A 19058-nucleotide genomic window follows, 5' to 3' on the forward strand; every position below is an offset into this window, starting at 1 on the left:
AGAGTGATAAATTTAAATCCAAGAGTGATAATAAGTCAACAAATTATTTATCTTTTCCTAATAAGAAGAGTTATGAAAAGAGTTTTGAGAAAAGTAATGAGCTAAAGAAGTTTGCATGTTTTAGATGTGGATCTTCCACTCATCTAGCAAACTATAAGTGGTGTCCTGCTATTGACAAAATATGCACGAATTGTAGAAAAAAGGGACATTTCACTAGAGTGTGTCGCAACTTCAAAGCTAAGGTCAATTTTTTACAGGATGATGAGCAAGATGATGTTAATTGTGTCCAAATTGATAACCAAGACAATACCTTCCATGTTGTAGGTGAGATATGTACTGTACATGACGAATCGGTTAAAGAAACTAGTAAAGTTAAGAAGTTACCATCATGTTTTGTTAACATTGATGGTTTGGAAGTAAAGGTTATGGTAGACTCGTGTGCGTGGTATACCATTATGGGCATGGATTTGTTTAAATCACTTTGGCCCGACAGGTCATTATTGGGACCTGATGTAAATCCTGGAAGTTATACTGGGCACAAAATTCCTTTGGAGGGGTTTATACTAGCCAAAATAAGTTTTGGACACAATTCATGTCAAGGTAAAATCTATGTGGCCAACAAAGGTGCAACTATTTTGGGGTGGCCACACATATTTGATTTAGGTATGAAAATTGACCCTAGGTTGGATTGTCCTGTTTACTCTATTCAGGATGAATGTGTTGAGAGGGATAGTTACTTGAGTCTCCAAGAAAAATTTCCCGATGTATTCTCTAATGGAATTGGTAAAATGGTGGGGTTCAAGCACAGAATTATATTAAGAGAAGGTGCATGTCCTGTTCGGCAAAAACATAGGAACGTACCTATTAGTTATAGAGAAAAATTGGGTGAAATACTTAAGAAGTTATGCAAGTATGGTATTGTGGAACCAGTTGAAAGTTCAGACTGGGTTTCGCCAGTCGTAATTTCGCTTAAATCCGATGGCGATTTGCGTTTGTGTCGACTTAAGATGTTTAAATGAAGCTATCCGGGTTGACACATTTCCTCTACCAAATTTGCAGGAACTCACATCCTCTGTCGGTGGATCTTCTTGGTTTTCCAAGATAGATTTGACGAGTGCATATCATCAAATTGTATTGGAGGATGATTCTAAACACTGCACTGCCTTTATTACCACTGAAGGAATGTTTAGGTATAAACGCATGCCATTTGGCCTTGCAAGTGCCTCTGCAGTTTTTCAAAGAGAAATGTGTAGGGTCCTACAAGGTATTGAAAATGCCAAAGTGTTCCAAGATGACATTTTAATATATGGAAAGAACAAGGAATGTCATGACAAAAGTTTCTTTGAGGTTCTAAATGCGTTAAGAAGGAGTTGGTTGACTATTAAAAATGAAAAATGTGTGTTTGGAAAATCTGAAGTAGAGTATTTAGGGCATGTCATATCCAAAGATGGTATTCGGCCTAAGGTTAGTCATGTTGATGCTATTTTAGCTGTCCCTGAACCGACAAGTAAAGAACAATTGATGTCATTCCTAGGACTGACAGAATTCTACTCATGTTTCATTGAAAACTGCCTCAAAGGTTGAACCTTTAAGATCACTGCTGAAAAGAGGTGCAATGTTTTCATGGGGTGACCAACAAAGAACATGTTTTGAGAAAGTGAAGAATGAGATGGTTACGACACCATGTCTTAAACCCTTTTTGCCAACTGCTGAATGTATTTTATCTGTGGATGCGTCTGGGTACGGAATCGGTGCTGTATTTTCGCAACATGTTAAATCTGAAAAATGGGTAGTGGCGTATGCTTCGCGTACATTGACTAAAGCGGAACGGAATTATTCTGTAATAGAGAAAGAGTTGTTAGCTGCTTCATGGGCGGCTGAGAGATTCAGGATGTATGTGTGGGGAAGAAAGTTTAAGATTTGTACTGATCATAAACCATTGGTGAATATTTTAAGGCCTGAAGGTGGGAAGAACTTGACTCCGAGGTTGGCTCGCTTAGCCTCAAAATTACAAATGTTCAGTTTTGACATAGAATATATTCCGAGTAAAGACAATGTAGTTGCGGATGGGTTGTCAAGATTACCTAATGTAGACTCGACTGATGTTGAGACAAATACTGATTGCGAGATAGCGTTTACCACTAAGGATGTATTTCTTATAGGCGTTAAGGATATTGATAGTGGTGTATCTGAAGCATCTTGGGTGAGTGAGATGGATAAAGATGTGGTTTTGAAGGAAGTGAAACGCTTTATAGTTGAAGGATGGCCAAGGGAATCCAATTTACGTGGGGAGTGTGCTGCGTTTTCGAAGATTAAAGATGAATTATGCATTGTTAATGACATTGTCTTAAGGGGTGACAGAATTGTGCCTCCAGTTGGTTTAATGAAGAAAATTGCTGAAAGGAGTCATTCAAGACATGGTTGTATGTCCAGTTCAAAAAGGAGGGTCAAGGAGTGGTTTTGGTGGCCAGGTGTTGATTCCATGGTGGATCGATTAGTGAGGGATTGCAAAGTTTGTGGTACTAGTGATAAAGTGGCAAAGCCATTAAGTGTACCCTTAACCATGGTGGAGTTACCTGAATATCTGTGGCAAAAAGTAGCTATTGACTTCATGGGGCCATTTTCTGCTTTATCATCTATGGATTGTTATGCCATTGTACTGGTTGATTACTATTCGAAATGGCCCGAGGTAAGAATGGTGAGTGGGATGACTACAGAGGTGGTCATAGAGTTTTTGGAGGATGTGTTTTCAAGAGAAGGAGTACCAGAAGTTTTGGTTTCTGATAATGGTCCCCAGTTTGTGTCACAAAAGATGGAAGAGTTTTTAGTAGAAATGGGCATCAAGCATATCAAATCACCATTGTATCACCCAGAAGGCAACGGTCAAGTTGAGCGCTTCAATAGGGTGGTGGCATTGAGTGCAGGTCTACCTTGGAGGAAAGCTTTACAAGAAAGATTGACTGCTTATCGTGTGACTCCGCATTCTGCTACAGGGAAGACACCTTTTGAAATTTTGAGAGGTAGAAAACCATTTACTGGGTTGGTTCCTTGGTGGTTAAGGAAGAGGAATAATAAAATACAGTGTAATGGGAAGAATATTGACGAAGAAGTCAGATCTGAAGTCAAAAGGTACCAAGATCGCAATCAGCAGTATCATAGTAATAAACATGCTTGGCCTTTGGTTAAGATTGGCCAAATGGTTAGAGTGAAGAATCCTAGAAAAGTGCTGAAAGGTGAAAGTGTATGGTCCAAACCCTTGAGAGGAATGAAGGTGTTTGGTAGTGCTGTAGAATTGGAAGATGGTAAAAGATGGAATTTTCGGCAATTGAGTTTTTGCAACGAGAGGAATGGTGTGGTAGGTACACGTTTTGGTGGTGTTGATGATGGGTCGTGTAGCGGTTATATGTTAGGTGACGACTTTGGTCTGGTAAAGGAGAGTAGTACGGGTAGTTGTAGTACTAGTTGTGATGTGGGGAATGGTGTTAGAGATGTTGTTGATATTGGATCATCTTGTACCAATGTTAGTGTTGAAGGTGGGAATCTTCGCTGCAGTAATAGTATTGAAGGTGGGAATTTTCGCCGTGGTGACAGAGTAAGGAGGGTTCCTGTTCGGTTTTCTGATTTCAAATTAGGATAATTCTTTTTGTGGTAACTTAAGTTTTTGAGGAGGAGGATGTGTGGTATTGTATATATTCCGTGTTGTGTGCGTGTATGTCTCGTGTATGTGTGGCGCGTGTATGTGTGTGGCGCGTGTCTGTGAATGCTCGTGTGAGGTTGTGGAATGTATGCTTGGAAGAATGTAGTGGGAGGGAGTCGGTTACTGAAGGGGAAGGTGGAGGATGCAGATATGTTCGTGTCGCTGTATTCCTTACTACATAATGGAATAAAGAAGATTTGAAGAACAACTTCTGTCTACGTGTGTTCCTACTTACAATATATAGCAATGCACTTTCCAGCATAAGTAAATAAATAAATACATACATACAAAATATGCGCTGGATCTGACCTTGTGTAATGTAATAGGTGCGTGTGCAAAACACTCCAAAGCGTTTACCAGACCTTTATTCCGCTTCTAAAGGCACAGAGAAAACACGAAAAACGCCTCCGCACAGCGCCGTCCCACAAGGAGGCTATTTACCGACCCACTTTGAAATCAAAACTTTGCAGATCTTTGGCAAAAAATAAACTCTGGTCTAAAGAGTTGAGAGAGGTCTTTTTTTGGGGAAACAGCAACTTGTTTGTGGGTGAAGGGGACACGGGGCAGTGGGCGGTCACTCTGTGAGCACTTCCAGGAAATGCCCAGCTGGCGAAAGCTGTATATCCCACCTATTTAAAAATCCAGTTGTTAAATTCCTCCCAAAATTCAGCACACGTTTCACCCAGCGGTGACCCCGGTCCCAGATATGTAGTGATATTAGTGATAGCTGAAGTGAGAAAAAACACAGCAGTTAGTTCTGCCTTTAGATAATCCAGCCTTCAAATTCTGGGGAACGTTGGTAATATCTGCACCAACCCAAAATGCAATAAATATTCTTGGGCATGACAGGGGCCAAAACGGACTATCGCCAAGTACCGACTGTGGGCAAAGGAAAGCTCTGACATGGGTGAATGAAGGGGTATCGGTCGGCAGACCCGGACTGGCCGTTGAGGGCACCGGGCAATTCCCCGGTGGGCCGCATGGTTGAGGGCCGGTTTTGGGCCCCTGGGGCCGTTTTTTGTTACAGGGCCGTTATGCTGCAAAAACGGCCCTGTAACAAAAACGGCCGAAAACCGGCCCTGGCACAGAGTGCGGTCGCACCTCTCCTCCCGGAGGGGGGCCGTCCGAGCACTTTGCCAGGGCCGGTTCTGGTTCCCAGTCCGGCCCTGTCGGTCGGGGAGGGTTGGGGGCAGAGTGAAGGGCTAACGTCAGGGGGCAGGGTAGGGTCAGGTCTGTGGCCAGAGTTATTGCCAGAGAGTGGGCAAGAGAGAGTGAAGGTGTAAGGTCAAGGGTGTGTTCGGGGCAGCGTAAAGGGCTGTCCGGGACTGTGGTCCGAGCCAAGGATGAAAGGGAGGGGCGGCTTGTTTAGGGGCAGAGTAAAGAGCTGACGTCAGAGGGCAGGGCTGTGGCAGCACTGTGGACAGACTGAGACTGGAGAATCATGAATGATGGGACAGAGTCAATTAATAGGAGCACAGAGCAAGACTAGGGTAAAGGCGAGGGAAGACACTGGACAGTGTGGGCGAAGTGGGACAGATCCCAGGCAGGATGGGATGCTGGGCAGGAAAGTCTGGGGTAGAGTGCAGGTCCTGGGAAGGAGGCTGTGGTGGTACTAGGCAGGGCTGCGACAGTAAATGATTGGGACAGTTAGGTACTAGGACAGAGTGAGGCTGGACTGGGATTGAATGAATGGCATATCGCTGGACTGTAGTTGGTGAAGGATGGGACAGGAATAATTGCCAGGCGCAAGGGTTGTGTGCGGGTTGGTTTACCTCAGACCCTAGGGGGGACGCACATCTTGGGCAGGTTCGGGACAGAGTGTGCGGCAGGAACAGGTTTATGGAGCAGAATCCCATCTGACTGCCCTAAAGCCTGCCCAGAGAGGGAGGGAGGGAGGGAGGGGGGGGGGGGGGAGAGGAGAGGAGAGAGAGAGTGAGAGAGAGTGAGAGAGAGAGAGAGAGAGAGAGAGAGAGAGAGAGAGAATGAATATATATATATATATATATATAATATATGTTTGAGAGTGGTGGAGGCAGGCTCTCTTGGTGGTAAAAAAAAGCAGAAGACAAGTCTGTGTGTGTGAAAACCGAATCCCTGCGCGAGGAAGCAGAGCAAGAGACGGGTCATTGCACGAAGAGTCTTCAACATGTGGAGGAGAGGGTGACAAGCATGTGTGTGAAAAGACCTGCACAAGGGAGCATGGGAGAGTAGATTTGTGTTTGAAGAGCAGGCTCAGTTTGCGAGGGGAGCCAGAGAAAGGAGAGGCGCATGTTGTACGGATCAGGCGACAGTGTGTATGTGCGAGACCGCTCCTGTGCTGAGAGACAGGTTTGGGGTATGAAGGAGCAGGAGACCTATCGGGTGTTGAGCGATAGGCCCGTAAGGAGATCATGATGAAAACTTAATAAAATACATTAATAGTTAAACGCAACCCAAAAGTGAACGCACCGCCCAAAAAAAAACCTTCCTGTCGTGCGTACGCAAGAAGCATCAAAGGTGCTCGTTTGAAAGGGGAGCCATTGCAACAGAGAGTAGGAACACATGTTTGGTCGCTTGCTGTTTTGGTCTTATCCAGTTGTTAAATGTAGGGGTCCGTACTCCAGTGAAGGAGTGCATCCATGAGCCATGATGTGCGATGAAATAGAAGTTGTTTATAATGGTGCTGCCTACCTTCCTTGTTTGACCATATCTTGATTCTCATTTGATTTTGTGCCTGTGGTGCACAATACTTACACTACAGCACTGCTATTGTCCTCCCCGCTGAAGTCGCACTTAATACTGTGCAAATGTAATCACAACCACTGCCGCCCACGTTACATCCGCCACACTCCGCCCCGGCATGAAGAAAGGGCTGAAGTCTGAATACTGTAACAGGAGAAACATTCTTCTGAATATTCTTAGACTGTCCCAAGTACAATAATAGTGGCACATCCTGTAAGTTGCTGTTATAAAGAGACAAATTGTTGTCTAAGGGGACATTGCATCTATGTGGGCCTGATGGGCAATGCATTTATTGCATTCACATCCACCGTACCAAATTTATAACATTGATAAATTAATCTTTGTTATTAGTTCATGGTAGTTATATTTATCCTTTTTATAATGATTGGTAATTTACTTGCATCTAATTTTTAAAGCAAAAACGTAAATTACGGCAAAAGTTGTCAGTTTACTAATCCAAAAGTTTTTATTCTTAAGATGTGAGCAGTGAAGCTGTAGGTGTAGCTATCGCCGCACCGCCCACTGAGGGCGAAGCAAATGCAGAACTGTGCCGCTACCTATCTAAAGTTCTAGCAGTGAGGAAGAGCGACGTGGTTTTGGATAAGGTAAAGTTGATCTACGTTTATTCTTAACTACTTATGAATTACTTTGCTTCAGTTGGTTCACTTTGTAGGGGCACAGAGTAGTGTCCTATGACGGAGCAGGTGAAAGCGCATATTAAGGGAGTATTCTGTCGTAACCGCTTGTGTGCTTGAAGTACGGAGGTAGTTAGTGTATCATTTGCTGTGGAAGTAGACACTGTATGAGTAGTCTGCCTGGCACTTGGAGTGTGAGCTGTAATGCCTTCTGAATAGGAGTGTCCAGTCAGGCAGGGAGGTCATAGGAAGAAGAGCTGATCTTACATGAACAGCTTCCCTGTTACTGCACCCCCAGGAGGTTATTGCTATTTGTAACTCTACTGCCACTGTGTTAGTGCTCCCTTTAACTACATTGGCGTGTTAGTGCTCGCTTTAACTACATTGGCATAAGATTAGTGATCTGTATCTATACAACTATTGTTTTCTGTATCTGCACTCCTAATGCCCCCCTGTCAGCACCCTATCTGTTGATTGTGCTGTATTTAAATGAACATCCCATTGGTAAGATGTGCTCCTCAAAAACGTGCACACTCCGTGCTAAAGACGTACACTCCCTGATCCTAAATGTCCATAAGACAATCTGTCATGTAATTTAGCACTCCTTAGCTTCAACTTGTAGAATTGGTAACATTGTTTCCACTTACTGCACAACAGAACTTTTTTCTTTGTGCATGACGCACTTAAGACTCATGCCTCCACATGGATGAAAGTGAATAGCTGTAAGATGCATGGATAGATATAGAACTCACTATTGATTTTGAAAACACTTGGTTTATTTTTAGTTATCAATTTTTTTAAAATGTTTTATTTGGTAACAGTTTAGGGCCAGATGTACTAACGTTTTTGGCGGGCATAAAGTGGTTTTAGAACCGTTACAACCGCAAAAAACGAGTGGGCCATGTACTAATCCTAATTTGCGTGTCGCAAATCAATTTGCTACTCTCCAGATATCATTAGCGACGTGCTATTAGGAGGGAACATTTTAAGGGCGTCCCTTCCTAATAGCGACTCCTAAAGCTTTGTATGACTGTTTTGTGACCGTAACTGCTGTCGAAAAACAGTTGCAGTTTACCACCCTTCACAGAAGGGTGGTAAACCACTCGCAAACGGCAAGAGGTTCCCAGGGGTCCCTTTCCCATTTGTGAGTGGCTCTTAATATATATATATATATAACTTGGGTATGTAGGGAGTACCCGGCTTCCGGTTCACAGGAGAATACTGCAGCACCTAAGGGCAATCTCTAACAATGAGCAATCCTACCCGGTGGCACGCCATTTTCAGGCGGTGCATGGGAGTGATCCCAAGCACCTCACCTATTTTGTTATATATTGTGTGCCACCTCTTAAAAGAGGTGGGAATAGGGATGGGCTACTCAGGGTCCTTGAGACTCGGTACATTTTGGAACTTAATAGTCGTACCCCTGGAGGTCTAAACGCCAGTGAGGACTTATACACCTGTCTATAGTTCATATGGTCGGTAGTTGTACCCGACTCTCAAATGATTATACTGTTTGGCAATGGCATAACACTGTTTTGCAAAAATTAGAAAGAAAAATAACACGTCAAGTGAATAGTTTTGCGTTCCCGGTTAGAACTGTGTGTTAACAACTGTCAGTTTAATGAATTTAAAAGGGAGGGGCTCTTCCCTTTTTTAAACATTTTGAATATAATTTATTTGCACTGAACACTTTAGATATTCTTCTTGCACTTTAGCGATGATGGCTGCTCCTTGTTACATTATGGGAACCTAACGATATAGATTGCGAATGTTTACATAAGATTCTGTTTACATATAGCACTCGACACTTTATTGGAAATTCCCACTTGGGATATATTTTCTAATTGTTGTTTTTAGAAGGGTCAAGAAACAAAGTTCTGGATTAATTTTTGAACTTAACATCTGAATTTTATGATTTACGTATTTATATATTTATATGTATATAGTCATGAAGTTTTTGTACATACTTATTTATTTGCGCAATTGCACATATATGTATATACTTCTGTTTATTCACCCACTATGGGTTGTATTTAAGACAGAGGAGGGCTATACATTAATGTTATAGTCCTTTGTTTGTTTCAATGTACCCTTTTGAAAGCCCTTTTTGAACATGGTGGTCAGCATTTAGTCCACCTTTTGTGTCAATGTAAATGAGGATAAATTCCCATGTAACTTTGCGATCACATCATGTGATCAAGACAGTGGATACTGTCGAAACGCGTAATGGCGGGCATGCTGAGCGAGATTGAGCGTCAATAAACACACTTGTTTGGCACCATTCCTGGGTTCCTCTCTTCGTTTGTCCAGGGCTGCGTGATATTTGGACAGCATTGGAGTTTGAGACGAGTCTTTCCTTGATATATATATAGATATATATATATATATATATATATATATATAGATATATATATATATATATATATATATATATATATATATATTTTAAATGCATCCCGTTTTCCTTTAAGCAAAACGACCTGCATTTACAAAAAAACCTGCTTTATTTAAAAACAGACCCAGACATGGTGGTCTGCTGACCACCAGCAGGCCACCATCCCTGGGAGTGCCAGCCATTCTCAATGGGGTTGCATATTGCGAGAGCCTCATTATTATGCATGAGGCATGCAATTTGCAACCCAATTGGGAATCGTAAATAGTGTCTCAGACACTGTTGTGCATCCCAATTTGTGAGTCACAAATTGCGAGTCGCAAATGTGACGCAATTTGTGACTCGCAAATTGGTGGGTCGTACATCTGGCCCTAAATGTATTATGCCACAGTTGTGAAAAAAGTGCACAGAATAGCTTCAGGCATCGCAACAATATTAGTACAACAGCATATAATTTCTCTACTTGCTCGCAGAGAAATTTGTAAGTGCTGGCTTAAGGGCACCGCACTGACCTACCTAGATAGGGTAAATGCGATTAAATTTACACTAAACTTAGACATGGTCAATTGGAAAAGGAAAAAAGATTTTTGGTTGCCATGCATAGACTGGCTAGACAACAGAGACCTATTTGTCCAATGATTATGCCTTTTCACAGATAAACATATCCCTCGGATCAGTTGTACGGGCCACCAAGTTAGAAGAACTGAACTGACTACTTGTGAGGGCATTTGTGGAAAGTGCATCCATTAAGATCATCAGAGTCTATGTACTGTTGGTGCTAATTATTCGAATGGGTGGCCGCAGAACGAACACAGTAGACACTGGGCACATCTTTTGGCATATGAGGTCTATTAAAAAAAAAACTGCATATAATTTCTCCTTCGCTGGCACTCCTTGAGAAAACGAATCTGATATTTTCACCATTGACCACTGCAGTGCCATTTATTGTCCTGCTTCCTGTGAAGGTGTTAAGATTTTAAGCCGTCCACACATTTATGCACATCCTTTGAAATTGTATGAGTCCTGACAGCACATCTAACCCTCAATTTTGCACTGGTCTCAGTGTGAAGCCCTGTGATTCATAAGCAGCAGCTCTTTTTTAATTTCCTAGATCTCTCTTTTCCTAGCTTGGGTAATGCAACTAAGTTCACATTAAATAAACATTTTTTTCACCTCCCAATTTTACGTCTCTGACTTCAGACTCTTGATGACTACCGCTTTGTGATGCATCTGATTTCGCAGGGCTGCAGCATAGTTCCCGACACTGATATTTAAAGTCCTGCGCTTTCGTTGGTAGACGATGTACTTTAGGCCGCTGCAATCTAATTGTACTATCCTATAGAAATAACTCTTATTTTAGAAAGTGTAGCATTAATGCTTGTCTTTTTTTTCTCAGGAATCAGTGGAATTTTTAGTATTCTCAATTTGGATACCTGGGCTGCATATTCTTGGAGCTCATTTTCCTGGCCCAGGTCGATGATGCTTGTTATTATGCAGTGTTTAAATTTGTCCTGGCAATTCAGATCCTCTATCTGCCCATAGCCACAATTTTGTGTACAAGGGCCCCCTTTAATTCTGAATCCTTGGCCATACAAGCAGTTCCTTTCATGTTGTTGAACAGACAAAAAAATAAGTGGTTGTCCTAGAGTTAAATGCCCTTCGGCGGTCTGTCTCACACTCTGAAACCCACACCATTTGTAGGTGGACCCCCTTCGTGTAGGGTGTATGACAAGATATTTTGTAATATTAAACTTGAATGAAATGAGGTCACAACAGGGAGATCCCTTTTGACATCACCGGTTTCTAGACCAGATCGATAGGCCCCTAGACTGTCATGAAGGCGGACTTTCATTTTCTCTAGTTGTTAATTGTTAGAAAATGGAAGTTTCTGGTAGACAGAGACTTGCAATCTGTCCAAGCAGGAACCACTATCCTAGTCAGGGTAGGTCACAACACAACCTAAATTATCTTGAGCTAACCTAGTAGCTTGGCACAGAGCAATCGGGGTTAACTTAAGAGGCAATGTGCAAAGTATGTATGCAACACTTCATCCAACACAGTGAAAACACCACAAAAAGACTCCACACCAGGTTTGAAAAATAGATTATGATTTTATAAATATAACAAGACCAAAATGACAAAAATCCATCCAGTTGAAGTCGAGACATGAATTTTTAACGATTAAATGCGAAATATAGTGCTTTTAAGCACAAAGTGCCTAAAATATTAATTGGTCGCCCTAGACCGGGACAAAGGCAAGAGTTCAGGCTGACCATTATGGAGTGCTGGCTGGATACAGGACCCACACAGACCCTGGGCAAAAGTACCTTGATCCTGGTCACAACAGCCAGATGCATCAGTGATCCTCACGCAGGTGAAGTGTTGTGACAAATTTCTCTACACAATTGCGGCAATGTGTCTGTTCTGAGAGTGAAGTGGCATCTCCAAATACGATGCACCAAGGTTCTCCATGCTTAGAGACGAAGCATCCGAGTTCGATGCGCCGCGGCTGCTGCAGGTAAGAGCGGTGGGGCCAGGTGAGGGGGGATTTCGAGAGACGACCACGAGGGTAAATTAATTCATTAATTTTCCCTTGTGGTCGTCTCTCGAAATCCCCCCTCACCTGTCCCCCCCCCCCTCCCCCCCCCCACCCCACCACTCTTACCAGCCGCGGCTGATGCTCAGGTTCCGAGCGTGATGTACCAATCTGGTTCCCACAAGAGTAGCTATGCCTTGATTCTGCTCTTGTAGCAGAGGATGCGTCTGTTCCACTGTAGCAAACCACTAGGTCAGCTTCCAAGGGTCCGGGAGCAGTGGTGGCTCCACTTGGAAGGACAGACTCACACGCAGATGACCTCAATTGTTGGAACATGAGGGCTCTAAGTTTTTTTGTGTCCCTGAAACTTAGGCATCAGGAGCTAAGTCAGCAAGCTCTTGGATTCACTCTGTGTCCAAGAGATGGAGGTCCAGTCCTTCTCACCCAGACAGAGAGAGAGTAGCAGGGCAACACAGCAAGGCAAGAGTTCAGCAACAAGCAGTTCCAGCAGAATGGCAGTCCTTGAGCAGCACAGCAGATCCTCTTCTTCCTGACAGAGTGGCCCCAGGTCCAGACGGGTACTGATTTGGTAGTGCCGAGGTCCTGTACTTATGCCCAGTGGTGCCTTTGAAGTGTGGGAGACTTGGTCTGAAGTACACAGAGGCTCTCCCTTCTTGCCCTGGCTCCAGACACACTGCACTTTTTAATAAAAAAGGTGAACATTGAGCACTGTAAATGTTGTAGAAAAGCATGAGTAACTTGTTGAATATATTGGAGAACAATACCCATAATCAAAGTGGGTATGTTATTCTTTATTTAAGGTATTACTCGCTTTTTTATTGACCTGAGGTGGCCAGATATGTAATAGGCCGTAAAGCATCAACTTGGGAATGGCAGGAAGGGGAACATGGCAGCAGTGGGCTGAGCTGCCGCGGTACTCCGTCCTGAGCTCCAGCGCGGAGTCCGAATTACTTCTCTGAAATGAGGTTCCTTCAAAGATTTTGAGCAATAAATCTATCTCTGCATTTGGCTATTGCTTTCAAATTCCAAAGGGAAAAGCGGAAAAGGTTTTTTTTTTCTTAGCGAGTGCGAGCCGTTTCTCCCCTTCTTCGGCTCCATGTGCTTTCAGAAGGGCGTGTCCTGTGCTGATACAGCGATCACCGGAGCTCTTTCGCCGAGCTCTCAGGCAGCCCGGCTGTTGCAGAGCTTGTGAACGCCTTCCTGGAAGTGGTGCCGAGCCGCCCTGGAGCTCCGTTGAGGCAGACGGCTACGGCCCCTTCGGAGAGACCTCAGCCCAGCAGCGCTAGCAGCCACAGAGGGAGCAGCGAAAGGAGACAAACCAGGACGGAGAAACACGGCGGCGGCGACTGTAGTGGTAAACGCAGCGGCAGAACCGGTTGAAACGGCTGTAGCGCAAACCGGGCTCTCAAGCCCATTGGTGCCAGCGGCTACAAGGAAGGTGAAGGGGGGGCAAGGAGAGGGGAGGAAAGCGGATAGTAAAAGCGCTAGAACACTCGAGGAGGCTTTGGAAGAGGGAGACGACCCAAGCATAAACAGTAATTTGAAAGCATATGTTGGTACTAAGGGACGGAGAGGGAGAACATTCACTAAATGTCAGAAGTCCTCTATAAGGAAAGTGAATAAAACTAACAGGGCTAATTGCAAAAAAGAGGGAGTGTGTGGATCTCTAGCTCAGGTAGATAGGCTGGAGTCCCAAGCTGTAGTGGGATCCGAATGGCTAGGCTCGAATGGCATCAGCGAAAGTAGCAGTGCAAAGGCTGGTAGTAGTATCAGCAATATATCATTAAAAACCTCTTCCTATCTCTCTTCAGAGGCAAAACCCAAACGGGCAAAGAAATCAAAAAAGGCTAAGACAATTCTAGATCCGTGCACGAAGATAACGCCTTCAGGCCATGAGGCCATTCCTCAGATTTTGAATCTAGCGCAGAGTAATCCCTTGGTTATAGCGCCACACATAGTCACACCAGGGAATCAGTCCTCTTTGGGGTGTAATTCACTAAGTATGGAGGTGGTAACGGAGGTTCACAATGAAGTTCATCCCTGTGGGACAGGCTGCGTAACCACTGATGCTACGTCGGCAGATCTTAACTCAGTTTCCCCCCTTATAGATACATGGATAGAGCCGGGGGTAGGAAATGACAACAGCCAGAATGACTCCTCTGTTATCAGCAAGAACATTGCTACTCCCACGACATCAAAGGGGTTGGCAGGAACTGATGTCAGTAGCTCTCCGGTCGAATATATGCATCAGAAAACTGGCATAAATCCTGAGTCAGAAGAAACAGAGGAGACAGTAATTGCAGAAGAGACAGAAGGGGCTGAAGGGAATGGTCACCAACACCCCGAATTCTTCTAATGCAGATCAAAACATCCAGCCACATCCTATATGCGATCTACCTTTTTGCTCGGATACCATCATTGGTTTACCTACCTTATATACTAATATACCCCCAGATCTCTCACTCTCTTCAATAGCATCCATGTTTTCAAATTTATCGGCTGATATAAAACGTGAATTCGAGGAGTCTTCAAAAATTCAGAGAGAGATCAGGTCTTACTGTGAGTCGCTTGACACCAAAATAGACAGGCTTTTTGTTAGAACTGGAGTGTTGGAAGAAACGACAGCTGTAATGTCAGTGGAATTGGAAAACGTTAAGGAAGACATAGTCAAACTAAAAAGAGAGGACACTACATGTACCCGAAGGAATTGAGGGATCAGACATTAAGTCCTATATCATCCAACTCATCAAAAGGTCTCTTAACTTATCCCATACTGATGAGGAACTGAAAGCAGACATCCAACGTGTTCACAGAGATCCTTATAGGCGAAACCCTCAGCGCACGAAGCCCCGGAAGATACTAGTTAATTTTCACACCTTCGTACTGAAGGACCACATTCTCAATTTAGCCCTCAAACAAAAATCCCTGTCTGGTGGTGACTTTACTTTTCAAATAAGATCTGATCTGTCAAGAGCAACCTTAGATAGACAGTGGGAACTGGGTAGGAGAATGGAGGCCTTCAAGAATTTGGGTGCATCAGTTCAGTTGAGTTTTCCCGCAGCCTTGAAGATCATGTTTAATAATAAAATGCATCATATCCGCACAGTTCAGGCCGCAGATGAATTATTGATGAGTTTAGGCACTCCTAAAAAATGAAGCCGGCAAGGTTAATTGGAGATGGAGATTGTGAAATGACTACTCTCACTGCTTATAAGCTCGCAAGTTTGCGAATTGAGCACTGTCTAAAAACGTATTATTTAACTCGGATGAAAAAAGGATCTAGAGGAATAGAGAGAAAAAAAAAGAAAATAGAAAAGGAAAAAGTAGGGAAAAAAAATAATAAAAAATAGGAAAAAAGAGAAGGGAATTCTTAGTGAAACTACAACATAACAAGAATCCTAATAACTACCTAAAAAAAATAATATATATATATATATAAAAAATAAGTAAATCACAATAAACAATAAATGTAACCACCTCACTTCTGAGGAACTTAATCCAGTATAACGGAGCAGCCTTATTAACGGAAATCTAGATAGATCTGGCGAGTCCTCTAATATTAGAATTAATAGCGCTCCATGGGGCTTGGAATGGGCTAGGGGTACCAAACCGGACATGTACCGGTGGACAATCAAGGGTTCCTCAAGGGAGGGTGAGAGGGGTTCACGGGGGTGAGGGGTAGGGTAAAAAAGTATAAAATGTTTCTCATCTCTGAATTGGTAACCATCTTCATTACTGTTAAAAAATGGACAGAATACAAATTTCGGATCTATATCATGGGCTATGAGTCAGAAAGATTTTGCCTCAATGGATACATCAACTATGAGTGTAATTAAGATACTCTCCTGGAATGTTAATGGCCTGCGCACCAAACCTAGATCTAATACAATATCTACGTGACTTTGATGCGCAGGTCATTATACTACAGGAGACCCATCTGGTTGAGGCTGAGGTACACGACTTGGTAAAGAAAAACAACTGGATAGATTTAGCTGTTACTACATCGCAAGCACTAAATATTAGAGGGGTTACCATTCTTTTAAAAAAAAACAATCAATAGTAGACTTTTAGAGCAGAAAACAGATCCCGCAGGCAGGTGGGCCATTGCAACAGTAGTGATAGGAGGCTTACGCCTTACGATAGTGGGATATTATGGGCCTAATAGGGATGATCCCTCTGCCTTAGTATCATTATTCTCTGAACTCCTGCACTTTTCAGAACCTGTTATAATAGCAGGAGACTTCAATATTGTACTCAATCCTTCATTAGACAAGACTAGTTCTAGTCGGCAATATACCTTGTCTAAATCCAGAGACTTTTTACTCAAAACCATGTCACAATACGCTATTATAGATATATGGAGGGCAAGGTCTGGGCAGAAAATCGGCTTTTCTTTTCGAAATTATAAATATTGACATAGATCTAGGATAGATTTTTTTCTTGCAAGTAGAGTGTTACTTAATTTAACAAAGAATGTTAGTTACCTACCATCCCATCTGTCGGACCATTCGGCGGTACTTTTAGATTTGGAAGTACTTATTCAACCTTCAATTAGGTCATGGTCTATTGATAAGTCTTTCCTTACATCACTTGAAGATTTAGAGTACATTAGAGCAGAATTAAAATAATTTTTTCAAAGCAATATCGGTTCTGCTAGCTCAAGTACTGTATGGGACGCCTTCAAATGTTTCTTAAGAGGGATTATCAAAAACAAGATAACGTTCCGAAGGAGGCAGTACACCCAGGAAGTAGCATCTATTGAGGCTAACCTATTACTGGCCCAAAATGAACTAGATGCTTCTGGTTCTGCAACATCAGCTAAACAAGAGGAAGTGTTGAAACTTAAAGGGCAATTAGCCTCAGTACTTAACCAACATGTACTTCAAAGGTGGGAAGCAAGTAAACTTGCCCACTTTGAATTTGGAGAAGGGGCAAGTAAACTGCTAGCTTGGAAATCCAGAACCGATCGAACCCGAAATAATATAGGGGCTATAAAAACTAGTTCGGGTATCGAAACTTCGGACGTAGAAATAAGATCTGCCTTTAAAAACTTTTTTCAAAACATATATCAGGAGGACAAGAATATCCCATCTGATAGCATAAAGGAGTGGCTGAGTAACATCTCCTTGCCATCCCTTTCCCCAGCAAACGGCCTTTTTAGATCAGACTATAACGGAAGAGGAAGTAGTGATTGCTATACATAACAGCAAAAATGGCAAGGCGGCCGGGCCAGATGGCTTGCCCGCAGAGATATATAAACGCCTTGCGGAAGATATTGCTCCTTTTCTAACTATATTATTTAATCAAATTCTGTTGGAAGGAGATTTACCACCTATATCTTGGAATAATGCGACGATCACACTAATCTTGAAACCAGGCAAGGCTTCTTATGACTGTGGTTCTTATCGCCCTATTTCAATACTTAACACAGATTACAAGATTTTTACGTCACTCTTGGCTAAGAGGTTAGGTCAGGTTGCTCCGTCAGTCTTGCATTCAAATCAAAAGGGCTTTGTCAAGGGTCGCCAGCTCTTTGAGCTGACGTATGACTTGATAGGAGCAATTGATATGGCTACTAGCTCCTCATTGCCCCTGGCGGTTCTCACGTTGGACGCGACCAGGGCCTTCGACAGGGTCAACGTTTGTACCTGCCGGAGGCCTTGGGAAAGTTCGATGTGGGTAGGGCCTTCCGCAGAGTAGTAGAACTCTTGTATCACAATCCATCTGCTTCTGTTTTGGTCAATGGCGGTTTGCCAGAACCTTTTAAAATAACAAGGGGAACTAGACAGGGTTGCCCTCTATCGCCCCAGCTTTTTGATCTCTATATTGAGCCGTTTGCTCAAAAAATTCGTGATGAGAGCAACATTATACCTTTTAAATATAGAGACTGGGAAAAGAAGGTGTCCCTATATGCTGACGACATTATGATAATGACTTCAGATATCAGCTCTGCATTTCCATCAGCTATAAAGTTAGCACTGGAATTTGGTAACCTCTCCGGCTATTAAGTAAATGCCTCAAAGACCGAGGTTATGGAGTGGAATAGTGTAACAACGGGGCTTCCTGTGCAACTTTGTGGCAGCATGAGATACTTGGGCATAAGAATCGTCAAAGATATAAACCTGATCGCTTCTACAAGCTTTACCTTAGTTGCTAAGGAATGTAGGAAGTTAATGGGCTCTTGGAGTCATCTCCCTTTGACACTTTTGGGTCGCTCAAATCTAGTGAAAATGACCATTTTACCTAAGTTAACTTTTATTTTCAATAGCATCCCTCTATTTTTTGATACCACACTAATAGCGAAGATGCAGAGTGATATTTCTTCATTTGTTTGGAAGAAGATATGTGTAAGAATAGCTTGGAAGAAATTAAGGCGACGTAGGGAGAAGGGTGGTTTGGCAGGCCCGGACCTTCAGATTTACGCCTGGGCATTTCAGATGTCGCATGCCCGAATGCTCTTAAAAACTCCATCAGATCATGACATCGGGTCGATGTTTACAACACTATTACAGTGCGTAGGGTTAGGGCAGAAGGGGTTTCTTTTTAAGTTTGGAGACCCCAAATTTTTCAAAAAAATCAAACTGAAGGTGTTGTCAGGCCTAGCAAAAACCTGGTATAATCTCAGTCACCACCAAAATAGGATACTACTCAAATAGATCTCCACTATGGGACCTCCCTGTTTCTCTAGGTTGGGCTAACAACGTATTGATATATCCATTAAAAGATGCCAACATCTCAACCTTGGGGGACCTGTTTGTAGAAGGGGTTATGCTTTCTTGGGAACATTTATTAAATAAGGTGGGCCCCAATCTTTCTAGATTGAAGTATCTACAAATCTCAAGCTGGGCACAAGCGCTATCTTCTGGGGCGTCTCGTCGCGTCCATATGCCCATAGGCGGTAGCAGTCAATTGGTATCTTCCCTACTAGATAAAACACCAGGACCAAAGGAGGTTTCTTTCTTCTACAACTTAATCTTGGAGGACATTGACGGGGATTTCCATCTCCCAGATCAACTTTGGGGTCCCCTGATGCCATCTGTCAATATGCATGAATTA

At 43.0% G+C, this 19058-nt stretch overlaps 1 protein-coding gene across 2 annotated transcripts in view; it reads left to right on the plus strand.

Annotated features, from left to right (window-relative positions):
* Positions 1–19058, plus strand: part of C2_1H15orf40 (chromosome 2_1 C15orf40 homolog) — a 136271-nt gene that overhangs the window by 65753 nt on the left and 51460 nt on the right. For both annotated transcript variants that reach the window (XR_015308535.1, XM_086958237.1), the window contains exon 3: positions 6896–7023. Coding sequence is in view for 1 of the 2 variants with exons in the window: in XM_086958237.1 (XP_086814363.1) it covers positions 6896–7023 (128 nt within the window). In the remaining variant the exon portion in view is untranslated. The remainder of the gene's footprint in view (positions 1–6895; positions 7024–19058) is intronic.

This window comes from Lissotriton vulgaris, chromosome 2_1 (assembly GCF_964263255.1).
Source record: "Lissotriton vulgaris chromosome 2_1, aLisVul1.2, whole genome shotgun sequence".
NCBI lineage: Eukaryota > Metazoa > Chordata > Amphibia > Caudata > Salamandridae > Lissotriton > Lissotriton vulgaris.